Source organism: Notamacropus eugenii, chromosome 2 (genome assembly GCF_028372415.1).
Source record: "Notamacropus eugenii isolate mMacEug1 chromosome 2, mMacEug1.pri_v2, whole genome shotgun sequence".
Classification (NCBI taxonomy): Eukaryota; Metazoa; Chordata; class Mammalia; order Diprotodontia; family Macropodidae; genus Notamacropus; species Notamacropus eugenii.
The window spans coordinates 45,667,392-45,690,458 of NC_092873.1; the positions used below are offsets into that span (position 1 = coordinate 45,667,392).

The following is a 23,067-nucleotide window of genomic DNA, read 5'->3' on the forward strand; positions in this document are numbered from 1 at the left end:
AGCCGGTTCTTATCTGGGGGACATGCTTTGGTCTATCATCTTAGTCAGGCAGAACATGATTTCTCCAGAGAACACTTTTTTCATTTCCTGATTTTAAGGAAATCAAATAAGCACCATTTGTCTTCATCTGAATATGCTTGACCTGCTCAAATGATGATGTCTCGCATTTTATAACAGGCTACATATGCTGAATTCAAATTAACGGCAGCTAAGAACCAAGGCCCTTAGATCTCTCTTCCAGGCTGGCAGCAGAGAGGGAGGGGAGACTCCCTGGCTACAGAAGTGATGGCTCACACAGAGAAAGAATTCTCCTCCCCAAACGATAACCCCAAGAGTCTTCTACAGCAAAGGGGTGAACTTCATTAACATATACTGAATGAGGCCCATCTCCAGGGAAAGGGCCATAGATATCCAGCCAGAAGTTGGGATTGGGGTGTGTCTTGCCACCAGATGGTCAATGGCTAGAGAAGCCATGGTTCTGAGGAATCTCTTTTCATTAGATGGAAGAAACTGTAAATTACAGTAAACCTTTGCGATAAGTTTGAGAGGAAAAGAGTAAGACAGACCAATAACCAAACAAAGAATTCAAGGTTCCCTGATATTAAACACATCACACCTCTCACTTTACCAGGTTGGCATCCATCCTTCTCCAGGAGGCTCGAAAAACAGACTCCCTTCTTTGGTCCACTTTGAGCTGGTTAAGTGGAGGTCAGAAGGCCAAATCCAGCAAATACCTGATGAAGAAGCTACCTACCTATGGTCTGATCCAAAGACAAAGAAGGAAATTTCCCCAGAGTGTAGGAGGCTCCCTTTCCCTTCTGCCACCCAACAGCAAATCCCCAAAAATCAATTAAAAAAAGATTTTAAATATTTTCTATCAATATTACCATTGTGCATGAAAAAGCAAACAGTTAAGTACTAGAGTGTGTAACACGTACAAATCAAGTATGTTAACAGGAATACTCAAATGACATTTCTATTAATTACCATAATGTGTACTGACAGTTTTGATGCCCCCAGTACGGTAGGGACATGAGGGAGGCAGTTAGAAGACTGCTATTTACTCAGCTTATTTCTCAACATTTTTCTAGGAATGCAATTCTCCCATAAAGAAAGATCCCATGGGCCAGGTGCAACTAATATTGATGGGGTCATTTTCAAAGCCATCATTCCTGACCTAACTCGTAGGGATGGCATTACTTCAAGAAGAGAAAGGTTCTCTTGATAAAAACTTCGGTAAACTTCTAAGAGCAAGCATTCCTTCAAAGGTATACTGTGATGTAGTGTGTGTGTGTGTGTGTGTGTGTGTGCAGGGTGCAAGTGACAGAGCTCTTACCTTCTCTTCCTGGTCACTATCACTGTCACACTGGAAAAGAAAGAAAAAGAAGATCAATTAAAGGGAGATAATTTTTGGTTGTTTCTGAAAGAAGAAAGTAGCAACCGTAAAGGAAATGGGGAGGAGGAGAGTCAGGCTAACTGATGCATGGTGCTGCTTTAAAAGAAATTCTCCAGCTGATCTGGCTGTCAAATGAAGCTGTCAATGTCAGATGTCAATGAGTAAATTAGTAGTTTTACATGACAGTGTTACATAGCTCTTCCCATGGACAGTCCAACACATCTGGTGGCAGATGGGAGTGACTGTAGGTGAGGAAAAATGACATTTCACTGGTCTAAGCATAAATTTCTAGAGTACCGTCATTCAGTTACAGATGAAGGTGAGAGAAGAAAATTTATGGTGATCTAGGGATACAATCCTTTTTCAACGAGAATTGAGAAATCACATCCACATCCAATCCATCTATCCATCCACCCATCTATCCATCCATCCATCCATCTATACATCCATCCAATAGTTAAGCATTCTTTAAGTATCTAGTAAGTGCCAGATGCTGGGATACAAGGATAAAAATATGAATGATGGCATTATATGATCCCAGAATTTAACAAGAAGCTTTAGAGTTGGAACAGGCCACAGAGGATATGATCACAACACTAGAGAGCACTTGTAGAGCACTTTAAGGTTTATAAAACATTATGTCTTTATATACATATATGTATATGTACATATATGTATATGTGGTGGTATAAGAAACCTTATTTCATCTGATTCTCATATAACCATGTGGGGTAGGTGTTCTTACTACCCTCTTTAAAGATGAATGAACTAAGGCTGAAGTGGGTTCAGTGATTTGACCAGAGTCACAGATATCTGAGGCAGGATGTGAACTCAGGTCTTCCTAACTCCCACTCCAGGGTCCAGTCTGCTAGGCCACCTCACTGATTTCCAAAACATTTCTTTTAAATCACCTCTTCTCCATATTAAACATCCCGAGTTCGTTCCCCCAATCCTCTCACGGCAGCATTTGTAGGTTTCTGACCATTATGGCTGCCTGCCTCCATCCTGACAATCTCTTTCTTCAGTGATGGTGCCTAGAATGCCAACCCTTGACTATCACACTCTCTCTCACTGACATTGAAGAAAATGGGAACTGGCAGCAAATATCACCGTTTGTCATGGCTAACTGAACCAGTCTGGCTGCCCAGAAAAGAAATCCGCATTTCCTAAAAAGAATACACCATGGGCAAGAGACCAATGGTGATGAACTCATAAGAAAGAACAAAGTGTTTTTGGAATACAGACTCAAACCATGTCCTGACTCCCTAACAGGCTTTGCAATATTTTAAATATCATAATTAACCTGAGTACGCCTCAGAAGACCAGAGTCTGAATTCCAGCTCTACCACTTACCATCCATGTGGCCTGGGCCTTAGTCTACTTGTCTATCAAATTAGGGCATGTCAGACTAAAGGGCCTTGAAGGTCTCTTCCACATCCAAGTCAATGATCCCATGATCTACAAGTGAGAAGACTGAATGGGAGCAAATCTAAGGCTCCCTTCTGCTCTCAATCTCTGATCTATTCTTCCATCTGACAAGGCTATCAGGAGGTCATATTTCTGAAGGTGGTAATTTTGCTAAATAAAGTAGAAGTTACTAAACCATAAACCAGGAACTCCTTATACCCAATTTACATTCTCATAATTTCTCTCTCTCTCTCTGTATATATGTATATGTATGTGTGTGTGTGTGTGTGTGTGTGTGTATCTCAATGAGATAAAGTGGAGATAACCAACAGAGAGAAGGTGTGAGCATTCAGGGGAATTGTGAAAGGCTTCTTTCAGTTCTCTGTGGTAAGAAACTAGTCAAGAAAGAAGATGGGGAAATGGACTTAGGTTCACAGGATAATAAAATTGCAGATTGAGAAGTGAAAGGGAGCTCTGAGGCAAACCAGTACTCTTTCATTTTAGAGATGAGGAGACCTCATCCTGCTGAGATTAAGCGACTTGCCTCCAGTTGGGCAGGTAGTGAGTGTTCTGTACAAGAAGTCATTTTTGTTTTGAGACCTGCCATGCTTTCTTGGCTGGGAGACTTCCACTGCCTTTAATTAAACCCTCCTTAAAGCTGCTAAGCATTGGGAGCGCTTTCAAGGGGGGGTGGGGGTGGGAGGGAGGGAGAGAGAGAGACACACACACACACACACAGAGACACAGAGACAAAGACAGAGACAGAGACCCCCACCAGGGTGGTGGTGGGGGCCAGTAGAGAGAGGAGCACATTCTTTGCCAGGCGAGCTTTCCCCAGACCTCATGGCTCTAGTTGTTGAGTAATCAATGACAGCTGAAGGCTGTAGCGCAGCACTTGCCGCCATCCCCAAGAATTTGTGGCGGGTGGGGGACCCAGGCCTAACAGCAGTATATCCGTGGGAACAGTCATTTTCATCAAAGTGTTAAGCTTCTTGCCTTCCGCCGGTCCAGTTCTAATTTCAAGGTCCACTTAATTCTGCAACGAGTAATTACTGCTATCCCCAGAAGTACCTTGTCTCCAGAGTTAAGCATATGGCGAAGGACTGAGACCTACTGGTATCCATTATGGACGCAGCACGGGTGCCAAGCCGATTAGGAATGGCTCAGGCTCCCCTCACAACATGCCGGGTGACTGACAGCTCCGGATTTGGCCAGTCCTGGAGTCTGCCAAAAAAGCTTCTGTTGCACTGGGGCCCACATGGCGCGCTGAGAAAACAGTTCCATTTCTGGTATTAAATTCCCATACTGACCCGAGGACTTTGCCGCGCTCAGCAGGAGCGCACCATCCAATTTACAGCTCCATCCTCGTGAGCCTCCGGTGCCAGCCCCTGGCAGAGACGGATGATGGTCAACCCCCTCCAGCTCATAAATTATGCAAAGGCAATAAATGCACTCGGCAAACAGCTCCCCACGTTTGCCTAGGCTGGCTCCTGGCTCCTCGAACACTTTGTAAAAAGCCAGGAGTCCTGCACACACAAGAGGTCTATTCCACTCATAAAAAGGGGTTTTGTTGAAAGCCAAAGACAGAAAGAGACCCACAGTTCCACAGGGCCGATCTGCCGGGTTGGCAGCATTTTATGAGCAAGCATTATGAAAAAGGGAGGTGGGTTTATAGATGTGGTGTTGGGAGAATTCACAGCCCTAAATTCATGTTTAATACACTGGAAGGCTTTAACACTCCAGGCTCCATGCACTGTGGCAGCCCGGTGATTTGGGGTCCCTAAAGGGTGAGAGAAGACTGAAGTTTTCCGCTTTGGGCCGCCCTGGGTACTCACTCCAATTTACACACATTTACACCAAGCCACTTCTAAATAGAGGTTACATTCTCTGCAAGGAGGCTAAGAAACAGCGGGGGGGAAATTCATGGGACTGCAGTGCAGAGGCTGGATCCCAGGTGACCGGCCTTGTGACACTGGGGTCTTGTTTAGGTTTTAATAGCAGAGAAGGTTGCTAACCAGAGCCTAGAGGTGATGGGTCTAATCTTCCAGGAAAGAATTCCAAAACCCTTTGCAAGGAGTTAAAAATAACCCCCTCCATTTTCAAAGGGACCCTACCCAGAAGGATTTTTAAAGCCATGGGGTGAGATCAGAGATCCAGGTTTTTTGTCAGTACAACCTCCAGACAGAGAGAGTTTGGCCACACTTTAGCCAAAGGCAGAGGAGGGTCCACAAACCCCTAATTTTTAAGGCACTTCTAAAATCGAACCTGTTGGTCATTTCATTCTCCTGTATCAACAACTGTAGAGTTTAATCCACAATTCTGTAAAGCATCAGACCAGGGAGAGGATTCCTTGAGAAGCAGCTCATTCTGCCCTCCACCCTTTCACACACACACACACACACACACACACACACACACACACACGTGTGTGTGTGTGTGTGTGTGTGTGTCTCTCTCTCTCTCTCTCTCTCTCTGAAGGAAACTGTATTTCTGAATATAACAGGATGTACCCTCAAAAATGCAGGGTAGAATCAGAGGCCGCAACCAGAGGCCACAGAAAGGAATGTCTCATTTTCATTGTTCATCAGGGTCTCTAACCCTTAGCCTATCATTAAAAAGCGCAGGTGTGAGACTGGCCTGAATTCATTTCCTCAAATGGGGTGCACAAGAGCGATTACCTCATCAGGCCTGACGTCTGCAGTTCCACTACACCTGGATCTCCTTTGTGAGGCTCTGCACCATCTCCCTGGCTCCCTCCAAATCCAAAGGACACAACGTAACACCACAGGCCCAGCAACAGAGCGCACTTTTAAGCGGCAAGTGATGGCGGTTGAATATATTACACAAAATGACACTGAGGAGAGCAATGCTCTCCATTCTGCTCAGCGGACCTTGCCATACCACCTATTTCAAACCTTGGATCCATCCATCATCTCCATGAAAAAAGGCACGGCAAAAGTGTGGTGGCGAGGCTAACAGCTTCTATTCTTGGGACTGCCCAGAAGAAATTGGAAGAAAACGAGAGTGGACCCTGAGACGTGAATCATGCATTTGGAACATCATGTACAATCTGACATACTAGCACCCCGATAAATACAGCTTTCCATGTGGCTGACAGTCCATCTTTACTGTTCTGATGTCTCTTGTTGAAACTGTTTAGACAAAGCCAGAAACATGCAGCTAATTTACGTTCTTGTGACACCCTCTCCCACCAAACAACAATAATATATAACCCTGTCTTTGTCCCATCTACCCCATTTCTCATTCCAGTTAGGTACCTGGGTGGTACAGTGCCTGGAATCAGAAAGGTCTGAGTTCAAATCTGGCCTTGGACACTTACTAGCTCGCTGACTCTGAGCAAGTCACCTGAACTGTTTGCCTCTGTTTCCCCAACAGTAAAATGGAAATCACAATAGCACCTACCTGAAAGAGGATTAAATGAGAAAATATTTGTAAAGCACTTAGCACAGGGTCTGGCACCTACTAAGTGCTATATAAACGTTAGGCATCATTATTCCACATTTATCAACTAGAAGAAACATCTAAAGCCCTGGAATAACCACTTTGATGTCTTTCTGCTTTTGTCAGTCTACAAAGGACTCATTTCACATTGTTTACATTAATCTGTCATCATTTAGGGGTTTTAAAGTGAAATTTAAAGTTATTTCACCATTCCTTGCCTCAATCAATGGAAGAAGCTTTTTGAACCTGGGCAGATTTGAGGTATCTCACTCCGTCGATGGAAAATGATACCATTAGCTAATACTGCTTCTTCAATAGATGCTGTATGTGAATGACAAAATAAAATTGCTGGGCTAAGATGAGAGTCTAATTAAAAGGTTCGTGTTCCCAAAATCAATGGAAAAAATATGAATAAAGTCACAGAAGACAGCCCCTTTTTATTCAGCTGGAAGTCCTCTGAAATTGATATAAGTCTGACCTGCCTTCAATCTGCTCCAACTACAAAAGCCTGGAAGTGTAATATGATTCACAACATCGTTGAACAGGGTACCCTTTGATGAAATAGATTTCAGGGTGTCTGCTGTTTCCAGCCAGGTCACACTGCATTGTTCAATGGCCCAGGGAAGACACTGCTGTTGATATCTTCTGGTCCTACCTTCATCTCCATCCCAACCAATAGGATTTGAGAGGGTTCAAGATCAACATGATAGATCCCTTTCTCATCTCTCTGTCTCTTTCTCTGTTATGTTTAACTCTCTGTCTCTCTCCAATGTTGGACAAATCACCGGTTGGACCAAGTAGAATTTCAATTAATGAAGGGAACCACACATTGCCAATGTACACACACCAAAATAAATCATGTTTTCTTCCCTCCTTGGTTTTTAAATATTTAAATTTGAGCTTCTCTCACCAAAAAGAATAATATTAATGATGATGAGTAGGTTACAGATCTACCGATACCACTGCCATTAAGGTTTTTTGTCACCATTATTATTTTTAATGGCAAGGAGATGCACTACAAATCTATGGAAAGTTTAGATGGAGGTTTTTCTCCTCATTAGAAGAAAGAAAATTACCTTTTGTCAAAAACAAACAAAGACCAAGTCACAGAAATTAAAGAAACCAAAGAAATCAAGAAATTAAAAAGTTGCTCTAAATTCAGACCCACAACCTTGGCGTCGTCCCAAAACTAAAGGGGAAATGAAGTTGTTCACCTCTAGATAGAACTCAAAATCCAGGTGATCTACAATTAATCCCTCTTTCAGTCCAGTAAGGACCTTCATTATCCTTTGTTTCCACTTCTCTTTGGGCAACAGGCAACAAATGTCTATTTAGAGAGTTATCGCTGCTGTTAACTCATTTCAATTGTGTCCAACTCTCCGTGACCCCATTTGGGGTTTTCTTGGCAGAGATCCTGGAGTAGTTTGCCATTTTCTTCTCCAGATCATTTGACAGATGAGATAACTGAGGCAAACAGAGTAAAGTGACTTGCTCAGGGTCACAGCTATTAAGTGTCTGAGGCCAGAATGGAACTCAAGAAGATGAGTTTTCTTGGAGTCAGGTTCTGCCCTTTTAGACTTATTGTATGCCAAAAATTGTGCCAAGAGTCAGGGGTAGAATATAAATAAAAGCGGTCAGTCAATATTGATAAAGCCTGTGCTATGTGCCAGGTACTGGCCAAGCTCTGAGAATACAAAGAAAGATAAAAGACGATCACTGCTCTCAAGGAAATGACATGCTGATAGATATAAAAATCTCCAGATTTTTTATCATCCACAGCATTGATTCATGACTATCTAGGGACTCACTTCTGATGACTTTGAAGAAGGGGGCCATACAACCAGAATTACTTGGCTGCAGCATCCTCACTTCCAAGCCTCTTCTAGTTATCTTCTTGAGCCCAGGTACAGATGCTTACCCTCAGCACCGTAAACCCAGAGCCATCTTTCATCGCTTGGACCAGAGCTAAAGACCCACCAATTCCCTGGGTGGCTTGGTTTCTCCCTGGCCTTGGATGGACTAGTGGCACCCAAATTGGCTGCTGGGGTGGGGGAAAAGACAGTAAAGCATGTGATGGGTTAAAATAATACAAGAGACTCTTTTTTTCCACTGTGTTGTGATCCATAAAAATCACCCTGAGCTTTCTCTTTCCTCCTCTGCCTAGGAAGCCAATTGCTCTGATTGCAGTGATATGAGCTTGCTAAGATGGCTTGCCCTTGCTTGTGAGGCAAATGGAACATGCTAATAGAACTTATCGCATTACCCGATGCAAAAGTGCCATAGCTCATTACTTTAAGATAAAAGGATATCACTGCAGACGGCAAGCAGAATTGACTTTCCGAGGCCTGACTTGATGATGATTTAATCAGTTACTCTCTTTCACTTTCCATCTTGGTGCCTGTCGGTTTCACAGGTGCCGTTAAATGAGACACTCAGAAAGTGAGCGGAGGGAAAGAAATTGCTGTCATTACTTCTCAAGAAAGGAGGTATGCAAATTTTCGACAGAAAGATTGCGTTCATAATGGGCCGGGTAAAATACAAGGATAAGGCTTGACAGGTGGGGGCAAGCCATTTGGATGTCCTCAGAGCAAAGCCACCATCCTCATCTGGAAAGAGGTGATGAGGGAAAGGCACAGTGCAGGGCTGCAGGGAACGGCTTGTCTGCGTGGGACGATGATGCTCGTCAAAAGGGGCTCGCATTAGAGCCAGGGATGTTTGTCGAAGAGGTCTAGGTGAGGGCAGGGTTGCTCTAGCTGGGAGCAAACCCATAGGCCATCCAGTTCACCTCCATCATTTAACAGATGAGGAAACTGAGTCCATAGACATGAAGAGCTTTGTCCAAAGCATCAGAAGCAGGACATGAAGCCAGGTCCTCTGACTCTTAGAACCAGTGATCTTTCTGAGGGTTATCTGAGAGGTGAGTAAACAGAGAGTCAGTGAAACTCAACGAACAAAGAAAATACCAACCAGCATAGATGAGGTACCTACTATGTACCGGCCTTTGTGCTAGATGGTGAGGATACAAAATTTTGTTTTTAAAAATCCCTTTATTAAAGTGATTCTATTCCACAAGCACTTCGTACGGTGCTTGGCATCCAGTAAGCATTTAATAAATGCTTGATGGTGATAATGATGATGAAACTCAGAGGAAATAGGTAAGTAAATAAACACAAAATATATACTAAGATCCTACTCTGAGGAAAGGCTGATTATAACTGGAAGTGGGGGGGGCGGGTAGGGAGTTAGGGGAAAGAAAAGACAGTCAATACACATTTATCACGCACCAATTACGTGTCGGGTGTCATGTTAAGTGCTGGGGTTAGGAGGAAGTTCATTCCAACGACAGGAGGACATGGAACATGCCCCGTGATGTACAGGAAATACAGAGCAGGACAAGATGGCTGGGACATTAAGTCCATGAGAGGCAATCATGTGAAAGGAGTCTGGAAGGATTATTCTGGGCCAGAAGGTGAAGGGCACTAAAGGTCCACTGGGAAATTCTGTAATTTTATCTAAGAGGTAATAGGGACTTAGTGAAGCTTCTTGAATAGGGGAATGTGTGAAATGTGTGCTTTAGGAATGTCAATTTGGCAACTGCAAGATTATATGATGGCTAACATTGGACTTTCATTATTGACTTTAGAACTGGATCAGAGTATTGTCCCTTGGGTCTATTTTTTGAATCTAGTTTTGCCTGCTTAGCAGACTACTTACTATCTAAATAGTCAGTCTTTAGGGAAAATATTATTGTTATTACTTCTTCTGACCCTTGGCCTTACATCCAGACACAAAGCCTCGGCACAGTGACAGAACATGGTGGTTGTTGTTAGGTGACTTGTTGAATAAATTTGTTCATTCATTTGTTAAACCTATCTGATGTTTGGAGGCTTTAGGCTTGGCATTAATTTTCTCTCAGATCTGTTTTAAGTAGAGACCCTCAGAAGGTTACCATCTTGCATGGCCTGGTGAAAGAATGGAATGGGAAGCTTTACAAAAAAGGAAAAAAAAGCCTGGCTGGAGTCAACTTTGAGAAGGCAGAATGAGTCTTACTGGATTACATGGGTGGACTGGTGAGGTTCAAAAGGTGATTATGCTTCATTTTTCCTTCAATAGGTTATTCAATTTCCATTTAAATTTTTAAAAAATAGGTAAGATATTTCTTAAAAAGGAGATATCCTGTAACATGCTGGAATATTAAGGTAGGAAGAGGTCTTGGGGATCATTCCATTCCAATAACTTTACAGTACGGTTGAAGACACTGAGATACAAACAGTGGAAATGACCAGCCTAAGAAGGAAGGCAGTCTAGCAGCCTGACTGCTGGACTTAAGAGTCAGGAAGACCTGAGTTCAGATCCTTTCTTGGGCATTCATGGGCTACGTGATGCTGGGTAAGTTTTTTTTAACATCTTTCCGTCTCAGTTATTTCTTCAAATGGATTCACTTTTGAAACTTAGCTTCTGTATTTGTTGAATAAAAGGCAATGACCTGTAGGCTACACCTGGTTTTAAATCTAGGATTCTAATGTCAGGAATTAGTATTATTAAGTATTATGAAATGCCCACTCTCAAAAGAGAAAATGGAGATGGGTCAACATTTTCTTAAAGAAATCAGTAAATGGCTAAGAATCTGATTGTTACCAGTAACCATTATGATACTAAGTAGTGGCAATACAATGAAAAAACAATATAATTTTTTTATCTGATGAGGCTCATGTTCTATTGCTAGGGCAGTTCTGGGCATGATACGCAGCATGATGTGAAACAGAGATTTTTAGTGGGGGGGGAGGAAACGAAGCAAACATGTGGAAGTATTATCATCTCATCTTTTTGCGTAGACGTATCACTCTCCAACTAGGCTGGAATCTCTTTGGGATCAGGGGCCAATTTGTTGATTAAAATCAAATGAGGATCTTGGGTGAATAAGAATCAGGGCTTGTTCAAACACATGGGAGTGTTAGCCGTAATCTTTCATGTGCATTCCTTTTCTTCCCAAGGTCACTGAACACAAAGACTGATTTGTTAATTACAATCCAAAGGAGAGCATTTTGGAATTCCATCATCATCATCCTCATTATCACCATCTTCTTCTCCTTTTCCTTCCTTTCCTCTTTTGGTTTGTCCTCCTCTTCTTCCTCCTCCTGATAAAACCAAAGTGGAGGCAGCAAGCAAATTACAGATTCAGGGGCAAGATAAGCCAGTCTACCAGGCAGTGGTGAGTCAGCGGAGGGGGAGTAAGTGGAAAAGGGATAAATTCAACCAATCCCAATGTTGCAACAAATTCTGTCCATGAAAATCACTTCTTAAGTGGGTCAGTGAGCCAGACAAGCTCCAACATCTCATGATTCTGTTCTGTGTGGGGCAGCAGCCTCCTTCTCTTGCCAACTGGCCAGCCACAGGGGCTTGGAATTCCATCTTCTACTGCCTTCTTTTCCAACAGCTTTGGAATGATTTGAATCCATTTCCTTGCCAAGTTACTCATCAGAAACCCTCACAAAGAGACTGAGAGAAAATATCTATAGGGAATCATATGGTTAAAATATTAGGGAGAAAATTTTCAAGAATATGAGTCTAAACCACTCATATACCCAGTTTCTAATAAGTAAAAATCAGGAAGGGGTGCAGGTAGCACTAATTATAAGCACCAAAGTAATCACTGGAGGGAAAAATCAAATCAAAACCTCAGTCATTTAAAGATCTGTACAAGGAAATGTTGACCCTCTCAACATTATTTCCCCATTCTTGTATCTCAGCGGGGAATCTTGACAGGACACCCTATACTTGGAGATTGTTCAGCCAGACATTAACCTCATCTTGTGAATTACTTATTCTTCAAATACAACCAGCTACACTACTGAATTATCATCTCTCATCCTTGTTTCATTAAAAACAAAAACAAAGAAACTATTTGTACAGGACAAACAAATTAGTTTGGAAGCCTCCACGCACTACATATACTATATCTTGCTTTTGTCTCCTGGATCCTGGATATGGTATTTTTTTGATCTTTATGCAAATTTCATTCATTCATATCACAACTATAGTCTCACTGATATAGGAAAACCACATGTAACCCCATCCCCCGCAAATAAACAACAACCACCAAAACACAAAAATGTCTTTCACCACCACAAATGGGTATCTGCTCAGCCAATTATAGTCTTAGAAAATTGTGTGGAGAGCTGAAACGTTAAATGACTGGCCTAGGGTCACGTCAACAGTATGATTCAGAAACAACTTGAATCAAGATGCTCCTGAAACTAAGGTCAACGCTCTCTCCACTATATCTTTTATTTTTTTGTGGAGAGGCATCACGAACCCCGTTGGAAGCCTGATGAACTTCTAAGAATAATGTTTTTAAATGCATGAAATAAAATAAATACAATTATAAAAGAAAAATATTTTTCTTATTCAAGTTCACGGAGACTCTGAAATCTATTCATGGTTCCCTTAGGGGTTTGTGAATCCCACATTAAGAATCCATACACTACATGAGGCTGCTACTCTTCCAAAAATAATCATGGTACGATGCAGCTTTGCAATCATTCTGTAGCCTGTTGAATAAACATGGAACTTGGATGACGTGTCAATGGCTATCCATTCAGCATCCAGGTATGTGGTATTCTGAGGTACTTGGAACATGTGTGACAAAATATGAATAATTTGTGGGCTTGTGAATACAGTAAAGAAATATTTGGGGAGCGTTTACTATGTGTAAGGCACTGAGAAAATCTGTACCATATATCTGAGGTCTAAGCCAGGGGTCAGTAAATTATGCCTCAAGGACCAAATCTGCCTGCCTCCTGCTTTTTTATAGCCCTAGTTAAGCATGTTTTTTTTTACATTTTAAAAAACCACAAAATTTATTTTAAAATGTAAAAAATAATCTTAATTTGCAGTTATATAAAAGCAGGCAGAAGGTCAGATTTAGTCCATAGGCCATAGTTTGCCAACCCCTGGTGTGGGCCAATGCAGGTTTATCCCACATGCCATCTTTCACTGGAACTCTGAATCCACAGCTGATGAAACAAGTTTCAGAGAGAAGTTAGTTCAAAGCTAAAACACAGCAATCTGCATCTTAAGAGATAGGTTGAATGATATTCTGGTGGGATTTCAGATCACTAAGGTAGGTTCTGGTTACAATAGATTCATGTTATAACAAAGCAACATTGGTTAACACAAAGGTAGATAGGTTTCTAAGCCAAGAAGGAGATAAGTGTATCTTTGGTATTAATTCAAAGGCATGTGGGTCTGCGAATATGTTACGTACAGAATGGATCTGAGGTAAGCCAATGGAGAAATTTTAGGGCATAAAGGATAGAGAATAAACTTAGGAATTAGGAAAATATTGGTATAAATCTTACTGGATGTGTGACCCTTGGCAAGTAACTTAATCTCTCAGTATACCAGTTAACCTTTTAAGGCAAGAATTATCAGCATTGGTATCTGTATTGACAGAAGGAATTTCTTCAATGAGAATTCTATATGGTGACAGAATCATGACTCCAGTTTAGATAGGGTTCTGCCTTCCCTCCCCACCTGCCTCCACCAAAAAGAAACCCATAGGAACGCTAGACACCTTAAAAGTATAAACATCTCTAAGTTTGTCTGTCCAAGTGAACTTAAAGCAATTCCAAGTTTAGCACAGTGAGAGCACTGCCTAAGAAAACGCTATGATAAACTGATTAAGAAATTATTTTTTGAAAAAGTAAAACCAATGAAAATGGAAACAAGGAACTTCACAGTCTTCAAACTTTTCTTTTTCTCCTCTTACAAATTCAAACCAGCTAAAGCAATTGAGATTGAACAGTAGGAGAAAAGAACGGTGTTCCCTCAGGCCTGAGGCTTTAATAATGCACCATCAACTTCTCAACATGGGGGTTTTTCAGTAGCAAGGTACTAAATGAAAGACAATTTTACAGGCAACATAAACATGACCAGAGACAACCTGATGTATGGGTGTTATAAGGATCCAAATAATGCTTAAACACCTAACCTTGCCTTTACAATGGATTGTAGCCTGGTTTATTGATTCTGCTTAATGAACTGGGGATCTGCCTTCCTCCTTTTTTCTTTTTTTCAGAATTTGTCAGACTCATAATCAGGATGTTAAAATAAACTGCTACTTATTAATGGCCTTTATATTTCCCAATGACTTCAGAATTCAATCATCTCTGCTCAACCTGAAGGAGGGAAAAACTACTATAAATTGGTTACAAGTAAATACAAATTGCCCAGAAGCAGCACCCATTGGTTGGCCTCTCTTAGATTTCCTGTTCTGACATACTAAACGCAGCAATTTTGTCTCCACCATCTCTTATTAGAAAATGGATGTATTATTTTTCCCCCCTGAATGCTGCAATTACAATAATTGAATTTAAAACAGGGATTGAGTTTCTCTGTTTGGAGGAAAGGAATCATTGTTTATTTCTGATTAAAATCAAGGGCCCTGAAAAGAGATTGTACAAATTCTGGATTCAGTATCCCTGAGTGACTCCTAGTCAGGCCAGAAAGGCAGTTAGGAAGAGAAGAGAAAATTAAAATGCAGAGGAACACACTGCCTTGGCAGCCAGCTCTGTCTTTGGACTCATTTGCTTTGTCTCCTGGCCTTCAGTCACCAACACCCTGGTGACAGAGGCAATCAGAACACTGCCATATTGTCACATTTTAAATGGCAGCGGTGCAAGGGTTTCCCACTGTGTTAAAAATTAAGAGTTAAAATGTAGGAAAAAACAAACACCTCTTTGTGTTCAAAACGCCCATCCACTCAGAGACCTCTAATATTTCTGGTAGGCTTGTATTCCACCAAGAGAGACCTCTCTTCACTGCGGCACTGAAGAAGCAATCGAGTTTCTAAACTATCCTGCTTTTTCTGAGCTCTTCTGACATGGACAGCAACAAGCCAAAAAATTGGAAGAGATACTGAGACTACGATGAAGCTCTCGCTTAATGGGAATCAGACGACCGCAGATTTAGAAGTAAAAGAGAACTGGGTCATGGAATTCTGTCCCTTTCATTTTACAGACTTGAGGATATGACATGCCCTCAGATACACACTGGGCTAAGTAAGCATCACCATGGGATTTCCTGACTCCTAAGGTCTAGCTGAGGAAGGCAGCGTAAAGACAGATACCTGAGATGCAAAAGAAAAGTCAATGAGCAGACACTGTGGGCAAAATGAACCTAACATAGGAAGGAAGGCTCATTTCTATCTGGGAGATCAAAGGAGGTGCCAAGGCAGATGTGGATCTTGAGGGATGTGTGATAAATGCTATTCAGGTCTAAAATACAGATGGAGAAGTTAAGGCAAGGTCAGAAGACCAGAGCCTTGGAGTGGAAAGGGATTAGCCTACTCTCTTCTATTTGCTGCTGATGAAACTGAGGCACAAAGAGAGTCAGTCACTTGCCTGAGGTCACCCAGGTCCTAAATAGCAGGACTGGGATTCAATCTTGGGTCAGTCCACCACAAATCCAACTTTTTTTTTTTAACAACCCAACTATCTCTGACTTTCTTTTCCCCCTGGGTCTTCTTTGAGGTCCCTTCCAACTCAGCATCTCTGATATTTCTGGCCTATTACATAGGAATAATGGAAAGATTTTTAGATTTTTATAGCACAGTATCGCTCCATCACAATCACATATCATTCAGCCATTTCACAACTGATGGGCATTTACAGGACTTGGAAGAGTTGAGATAAAGAACTGAGAAAAAAAAAAAAGAATTATTTAGAATAGGTTCCAGTCCTATTTCATTTCTCTGGCCACAGTTTCTGCTTGATGGAAAATAAGTGGGTTGGGTTGGATAATCTCTGAGGTTCCTTTCAATTGTAAATCTATGATCCCCAAAAATAAAAAAATTTTTGAAAATGTCGAGGAAGAGTCTTTGTATACCTCCTCTCTCCTTGGAAGGACTGAGTCATATAAAATATTTCTCCTTCTTTTAAAATCCATACTACCTGGGATAAGGTTTCTAACTTAACTAAGCCCTAAGGATGTTCTTGCATTATTTGGTGTTCCCTACAATAATTTTTTTTCAAAAAAAAGCAATTTACTAAATAAGTGAAAATTTTCCCCCATTTCCTACTTGGCTTACTTATTAAAAAGGGACTTTCCATCCCATCAGGTAGGTTGGCAAGGTTAAGATTCAGAACCCCGTGGGGCTTCGAGACTGTTACTGTCACTTTTCTGGCAAGGAACAGTCCCTTTTACTTGGTTCTCCTTTCTCCTTAAGCTTTATTATGTGTTTGAGTAATCAATAAAAGGTTCTATGGCAAGGGGTTTATTTTACCCCATAAATCCGAGGAGGCAAGAAGGATATGAAGACATCAGTATTGATGGGCTGTGTGGCTCTGTAACTCTGCAAGGGGGAAATACAAGCAACAGATTTAAATCTAAGAGGCCAGCACAGTAGCAGCAGTTACCAGGCTTGGATGGCAGCAATCATAAACCCACTCGGCAAGATCTATGGCAAATTCAGCTGGAAATCCAAATGATAAACCAATGGCATTCTCGTAGCAAGAGCAGGAGAGAGACAAAAAAAGAAGAAAGCATTGAGAGAGGTGGCAGATTACCCATAAGAATGAAAGACACACTTGAAATCACTCTCAGAAATCTACAATTACAACACAGATAGATAGGAAAAGGTGGTCAGCCAAAGGCAAATACTCATCAAAGTCCCGCAGGAAAAAAGGGCTTCGGTCATGAATTTTAGTGTTGGATGAGAGCTTGGTGACTCTCTAGTTCCATTCATACTAAAAAATGAACTCCTCATTGCAACATCCCCAAAAAGGGAATCCAGTCTTTGTTTGAAAACTTCCAGTTGTAGGCTCTAGGGGGAGCAGTGCTGGACTGGGGAATCAGGAAGACCTGAGTTCAAACTCCTTCTTCAGGTACTTCATAGCTGTGTGATCTGGGTGAGTCATTCAATCTCTGTTAACTTATATTTCATGACATAGAACTCCATTCAAAGGTTTGCTGTGAGGATCTAGTGAGACAACATTCCTTGACCGAGTAACTGAAAATCAATCAATCAGCATTTGTTAAGCGCCTACTGTGTACCTAACATGGTGCTAGGCATTAGAAAACATAACAGTCACACCCTCCATATTCAGGAAAGACAGATCAAAGGATCATTGATTGTGAGCTGGAAGGGACCTCGAGGGCCATGCAATGAAGAAGACCCCTGGCAGGAGGACGACTGACCTAAAACCCTGGATTGCCTTGTAAAGGTCAAACAGAGTGCTCAGCATGGCATCTGCCCCATTGTAGATGCTCACTGTGAATGAACCAATAAATAAGGAAAACGCTAAAAGTTACAAAGTAGATGCCAATCTGCCTTAGTGGAGGTGTTTTCTCACCAGACATTTCATACCTCAAAGAACTCACAGCTCTGGTACAAAAAGATGCTTGTATATGTGCATATACCTATGTATGTATATATGTATATACACAGATGTGTATATATTATTGTATATGTAGTGCATATCGATATCTACTATATACTCATATGTATATGCTATAATATATGTAGCATATTTATATGTATACGCAACATACCCACATACATAAATACATACATGCACACATATCTAAAATGTGTACTTAACTGTGCACATGGACTTATTTGTGTAAGTTACTTGAAGACAAGGCCTCTTTCTTTTTCTTTTCGTTTTTGTACTTATATCCCTAGAACCTATCTATCATAATGCCTGGCAAATAGCGGATGCCTCAAAAATGCATGTAGATTAACTGTGTGTGCACAAAAAGAATGTAAGTACCACAAAGGCAGGGATTATTTTGTGGACTCTGTATCCCCAACTATTACCCAGTAACTGGTATATATAGTAGGCAAATAAAAAAAAATGCTTGTTGAATCACTGACTGAGTGATTGAATAGTTGAAAAAATTCTACCAAAGCTGCCTACATCCCAAGTGGGTACCTGCCACCCCAACTCCAGGCTGAAAAATCACCTTCTTCCTAGCAGAGGGTAAAGCTAATGGGAAAGGCAGCCTGCTTGGCTCCTTTTGGAGAAAACAGTTCTCTCCAGCATTTCTGAACCCCCCACTCCTCTGTGCCTTGGAAAGAGGACATGTAAGTAACAGTTTGCAAGCTGCCAGGAGCGTGGGTTTCACAGCACACATTGCAAACGCTCACGCCTGTCACCGCGAGGTGACAACAACGCTCTCCATGTCTCCTTCCCTCCTTCCAGCTCTCTTCCCTCCTAGATCTTAAAGGGTTACGCCTGCAAATTGCCTCGCTGTGCTTCTGGGACAGCATGAAGGATGACTGCCATTGCCGCGGTCAGCGATGACAGCGCCAATTTGATGTGCTGCCATCAAGGGCCTTCTAAGAGCTGAGCGCCCTGATGGTTTTGTGATGCGAATAGTCACATTGCAAAATGGTTTTCCTCTCCCGCTGCCTCTGCCTCCATCTGCTGCTGGGCTAAGGCACAGCCGGTTGCCTGCCTGTCACAGCATGTATTAAAATTAGCTGGGGAGGAGGCACTCAGTTGTGCTAATTACATTTTAATCATTGGAAATGTGTTGGCAAATCAAGCCTTGATTGCCATCTCTGAGTCTGTCTCCTCCAGCAGAGTGGAGGGGCTGTCTGCATTAGCCAAGGCCTGCTGGGTCTTCTCCTTTCACAGAAGATAGAATATGGGCCCCGCTGGCCCACCACTGAGACCACTTTGGCACATTATTAAAAAGCCACAAGGCTTGTTTCAAATCATCCCTGTGTGAGATCTGCTCATTCTCACTTCCCTGGGCATTCCAACCACTTGGTGCTTTTAACTAGAGCTGCAGTGTGCTGGGTTTACCTTGTGCGTTTCAAATGCTTGTGTGTCCAGGCACAGAGGGAGAAAATTAAAGGCAAGGTGAGGCTTGGTAGTGGTGTTTGGGGGCAGGGCAGAGGGCAAAAGATGATGAGATAACGGTAGACTCTTTATTCAAATTGGAGAATAAAGAAGACAGGGCTACTGTCAAAAGGCAACCACCAGAACAAGGGAAGACTTATCTGAACTGATGCAGAGAAAAGTCAGAAGAACCAGGAAAAAAACAATACCGATGACGCTATTCCTTTGTTACAATGTAAAGAATAAGAAACGAAGAGAATGAGGAAACAATATCCACATGATAACTCTAACGATGGAAAACAAAGTAGAAGATAGTGTAATTAAAATGATTCTTCAGAGAAGACAGGAGGAAATTCACTAAGTTTGTCCTTGCAGAAGTGGCTGATAACAGATGTGGTCTCTATGTTGGTTGGATTTGTTTATGTTTTTTCTTTGTTGTAAAGTAGGGGCATATTCAAAAGTAACTGAGAGGTAACAATGAAAGGCATATATGCTAATAAATGCCCTAAAAAGGAAACTTTTATTCCTTTTTCTAACAGCTCTCTAAATATAGAGTGGTCTCATCATATAGCTGGTGTTTAGGGAAAGGATAAGGGACAGTTCATCCTACTGTTTTGAGGTAGTAACTATGATCAAGGAGTCCAGATGGAGTTCACTGCTTTTCTGATTGTGGGAGAGATCACAAATTAGGGTGTCTGTGTTCTGTATAGTTGAGAAGCCCACAAGGACCTTTTTCAGCTCTTGAATAAATGTGGGCTCGAAGGCAGAAGATGGTGACTGACCTTCGCACAAGGCCCATGCAGAGAAAATCATTTGACGCTTATTTTGCCAAGTTGGACTGAGCTTCCCGAACAGCTGAAGTTGAAACCAGAGGATAGCGTACTGAACACACAACAGACAAAGAAGCAAGGCTAAGAATTTTTTTTTAACTAATAAATAAGATTTTCAAAGGTTTGACATGCCCTTGTAATAATATGGAGTTCTGGGGGAGGTCAAAAGGGAATGTTTGTAATTAATTTGGAAAATGATGTCTGTTGGTTTGGCTTTGCTATCCTACAAATACTGTTAGTCCATACATCCCTTCTTTCTTTCTTTTTTTTTTTTAATTTGCCCCCATGTTATAGATCATAAAATAGTGTCTAAAAATAGATAGGAAAAACAAAAAAAATCAATATGGTGCCAGCAATACAGTACTGAGAAGAAACTTCAATAAGAAAGGCAGACTTGTAGCTGATGATAATACAAGTGAATAACTCCATGAAAACAACCATTTTCTGTTCTTTTGACCTAGGCCTTCTCAACAGCCTCATCTTCTACCCTTCTACCAAAAACAAAACAAAAACATGCGAGATTTCCACTCAGGCACAATGACATGAATCCCTTAGGGTTGGCTAGTTCTTTTACAAGCATGAACACAATCAGTAAGAATTTTTTCAACTCCTTCTCTTCTTAAGGCACTGTACTGGGTAACTCTGGATAAAAGATGAAACCAGTCCCTGCCCTCAAAGGGCTTATATTTTTATCGGTGAGGTTAGATCAGGAATAGCAAACCCAGATGTTAAGCTTTCAACTCAACAACTTCTCAATGAATCCCACGAAGAACTGAATGGATTAGGAATCACAACATGAGCTCACACTTTTTGAGTTTGCCACTTTCTACCTCAGTTACCAGGTAAGTCACCTTGCCATTCTGGACCTCAATCTCCTTCACTTTCAGATGAGGACATTAGTCTAGATAGCTCTCTTCTGGGCCTGATTAATACAATGATCCTTTGACAGCAGGCTCGGTCAAAAGAGACCAACAAATTATTATTATTTTTTTTTTTTGGAAGAGGGAGATGAGTCAGTCTCAGTTAAGTGACTTGCCCAACGTCACATAACCAGTAAGTATCAAGTTCTGAGGTCAGATTTGAACTCAGGTCCTCCTGCCTCCAGGGCTGGTGTTTTATTCATGCTGATGCCTAGCTCCTCATATTCTATTTTTTAAAATCAATTTTTATTGCTATCTTTTATTTTCCTGTCACATATTTCCCAGTATATTCCTTTTCTTCTTGTCCCACAGAGAAGTCTCTAATAACAAAGAATTTTAAAAGTGTTAAAAAGTTCATAACTTAGAAGTAACCAACACATCAAGAAAGACTGACATAATCTACAGCGTCGTCCCTATGGATTCCTCCATAATCTGCAAAGAAAAGCAAGAAACACCTTTCCTTCTGTCTTGTTTGGGGCCAGGTTTGGTTATCGTAATCTCACAGGACTCTTCAGTGACTTTGCCGATGTTTTAATTCATATTGTGGCTGTCACTATGTTCACCACTTTCCCAGTTCTTCTAGTATTACATTTCACACCAGATTACCAAAGTCTTCCCATGCCTTCATCACATTCATTGTTTCTTATGAGAAATATTCCAATATATTCCTTTCTTATAACTTGTTTAGCCATTCCCCACATGAAGGGCATCTACTTTATTATTCATTTATTTTTGCTACTACAAAAAAAATGACGATAAATATTTTGGTGCATAAGAGAGCTTATGTTTTTGAGATCTCTGGGGTCCATTAACTTGGAGCCAAAGAGTAGGGATAGTGCACCCTGACTGTGGCACAATCAAGACGCATCCTGACAGAGTTGGAGTTAAGGATCTCAGCAGTAAGGATGGCCTTGAATTGTGGTCTGGATGAATGTTTGCTGCCCTGGATGATCCTGAGGGAGCAACAGGAAAAACCAACACCAGGGCTGATTGACCCACACACAGTGTCATTCTCTTTACTCAGGCCTTGCTAGAGAAAATGTAGAACACACACACATACACACCCACACCCACACACACACAGAATGTGCTTTGCACTATGACTTTTGGGGATGCTGAAAATATACATGTATGTCTATTTAGCTGTTTGTGTATGTGTATATATATCCACACTTAAGACCGTACTATGACTTTTTGGGGAAGCAGAACACACATACTAATATACCTGTACACAACCACACATATTTGTATACACACATGTAAATACACATATATGTACAGGCATATGTGCATCATATATACATACACATAAGCATGCACGTGTGTATATAGACACCCTTAAGACTGCACTATGACTTTTGGTAACATCAGAACACATACATTAATACATATATGCATATATGTACACATATTACATGCATGTAAAGACACACATATAAGTATGGCTGCATTGTATATACATGCATGTGTACACACATATGCATGTGTGTGTGCATACCCACACCTACATACTCTATGCAACAAACCGTGTTTCAGTAAATAGCTTTGGTCACCCCAGTTTGGCCTCTTTGCAGGGCACTAGCTGCGCATTAACGAGCTCGTCTGATATAGATGAAAAACACGCCTCCCCATACCTGGTCAAGGTTCACCAAGCTCCTCTTCATGACTCATCTCATGGGAGCCCACCACTTAGACAGGAAGGTGGGGAGGGTTACTAAGGCTTTTTGACAGAGAAGACAACTGAGGCTACTCAGCGTCACACATCCCAGGATACTGCAGCCTCATTCTGTCTGGCACAGCTGCTTCCCTGGTCCTGAGAAAGGCAAGCCTCTTCATTCCTGGTACATGGTTTTTTGTAACAAAGCTCTGATATTACAGAAAAGACAGGGATATGGAAGAGCTGGCCTGCACTGGCGTGTTTGGAAATTCCCTGAACGGGCCTCAGAGAGGAAAGATCTTTAGTCCTTGGGTTTACACACACCTTCTTTTGAAGAGGAAAGAGTTTTCTGAGGATATCAGAACACCACCCATTCTGTCACAAAAATAGTTCTTTACGATAGGTGCTATGGCCAGGTTTGATTTACACCTCTGATACTAACTGACTATGTGAACTACTTTGGAGGGTCACTAAGCTTCCTGTGATTCAGTTGGCTCACGTTTGGACAGCATCTGAGGGCCTTTCCAATTTTCTATCTAGGATT

The 23,067-nt window shown here is 41.5% G+C and overlaps 1 protein-coding gene across 4 annotated transcripts in view; it reads right to left on the bottom strand.

Moving 5' to 3' along the window:
* The window catches only part of AUTS2 (activator of transcription and developmental regulator AUTS2), a 1,242,623-nt gene that overhangs the window by 387,087 nt on the left and 832,469 nt on the right, over positions 1-23,067 (bottom strand). For all 4 annotated transcript variants that reach the window (XM_072640120.1, XM_072640119.1, XM_072640118.1 and 1 more), the window contains one exon: positions 1,337-1,366. In XM_072640120.1, the coding sequence (XP_072496221.1) occupies positions 1,337-1,366 (30 nt within the window). The remainder of the gene's footprint in view (positions 1-1,336; positions 1,367-23,067) is intronic.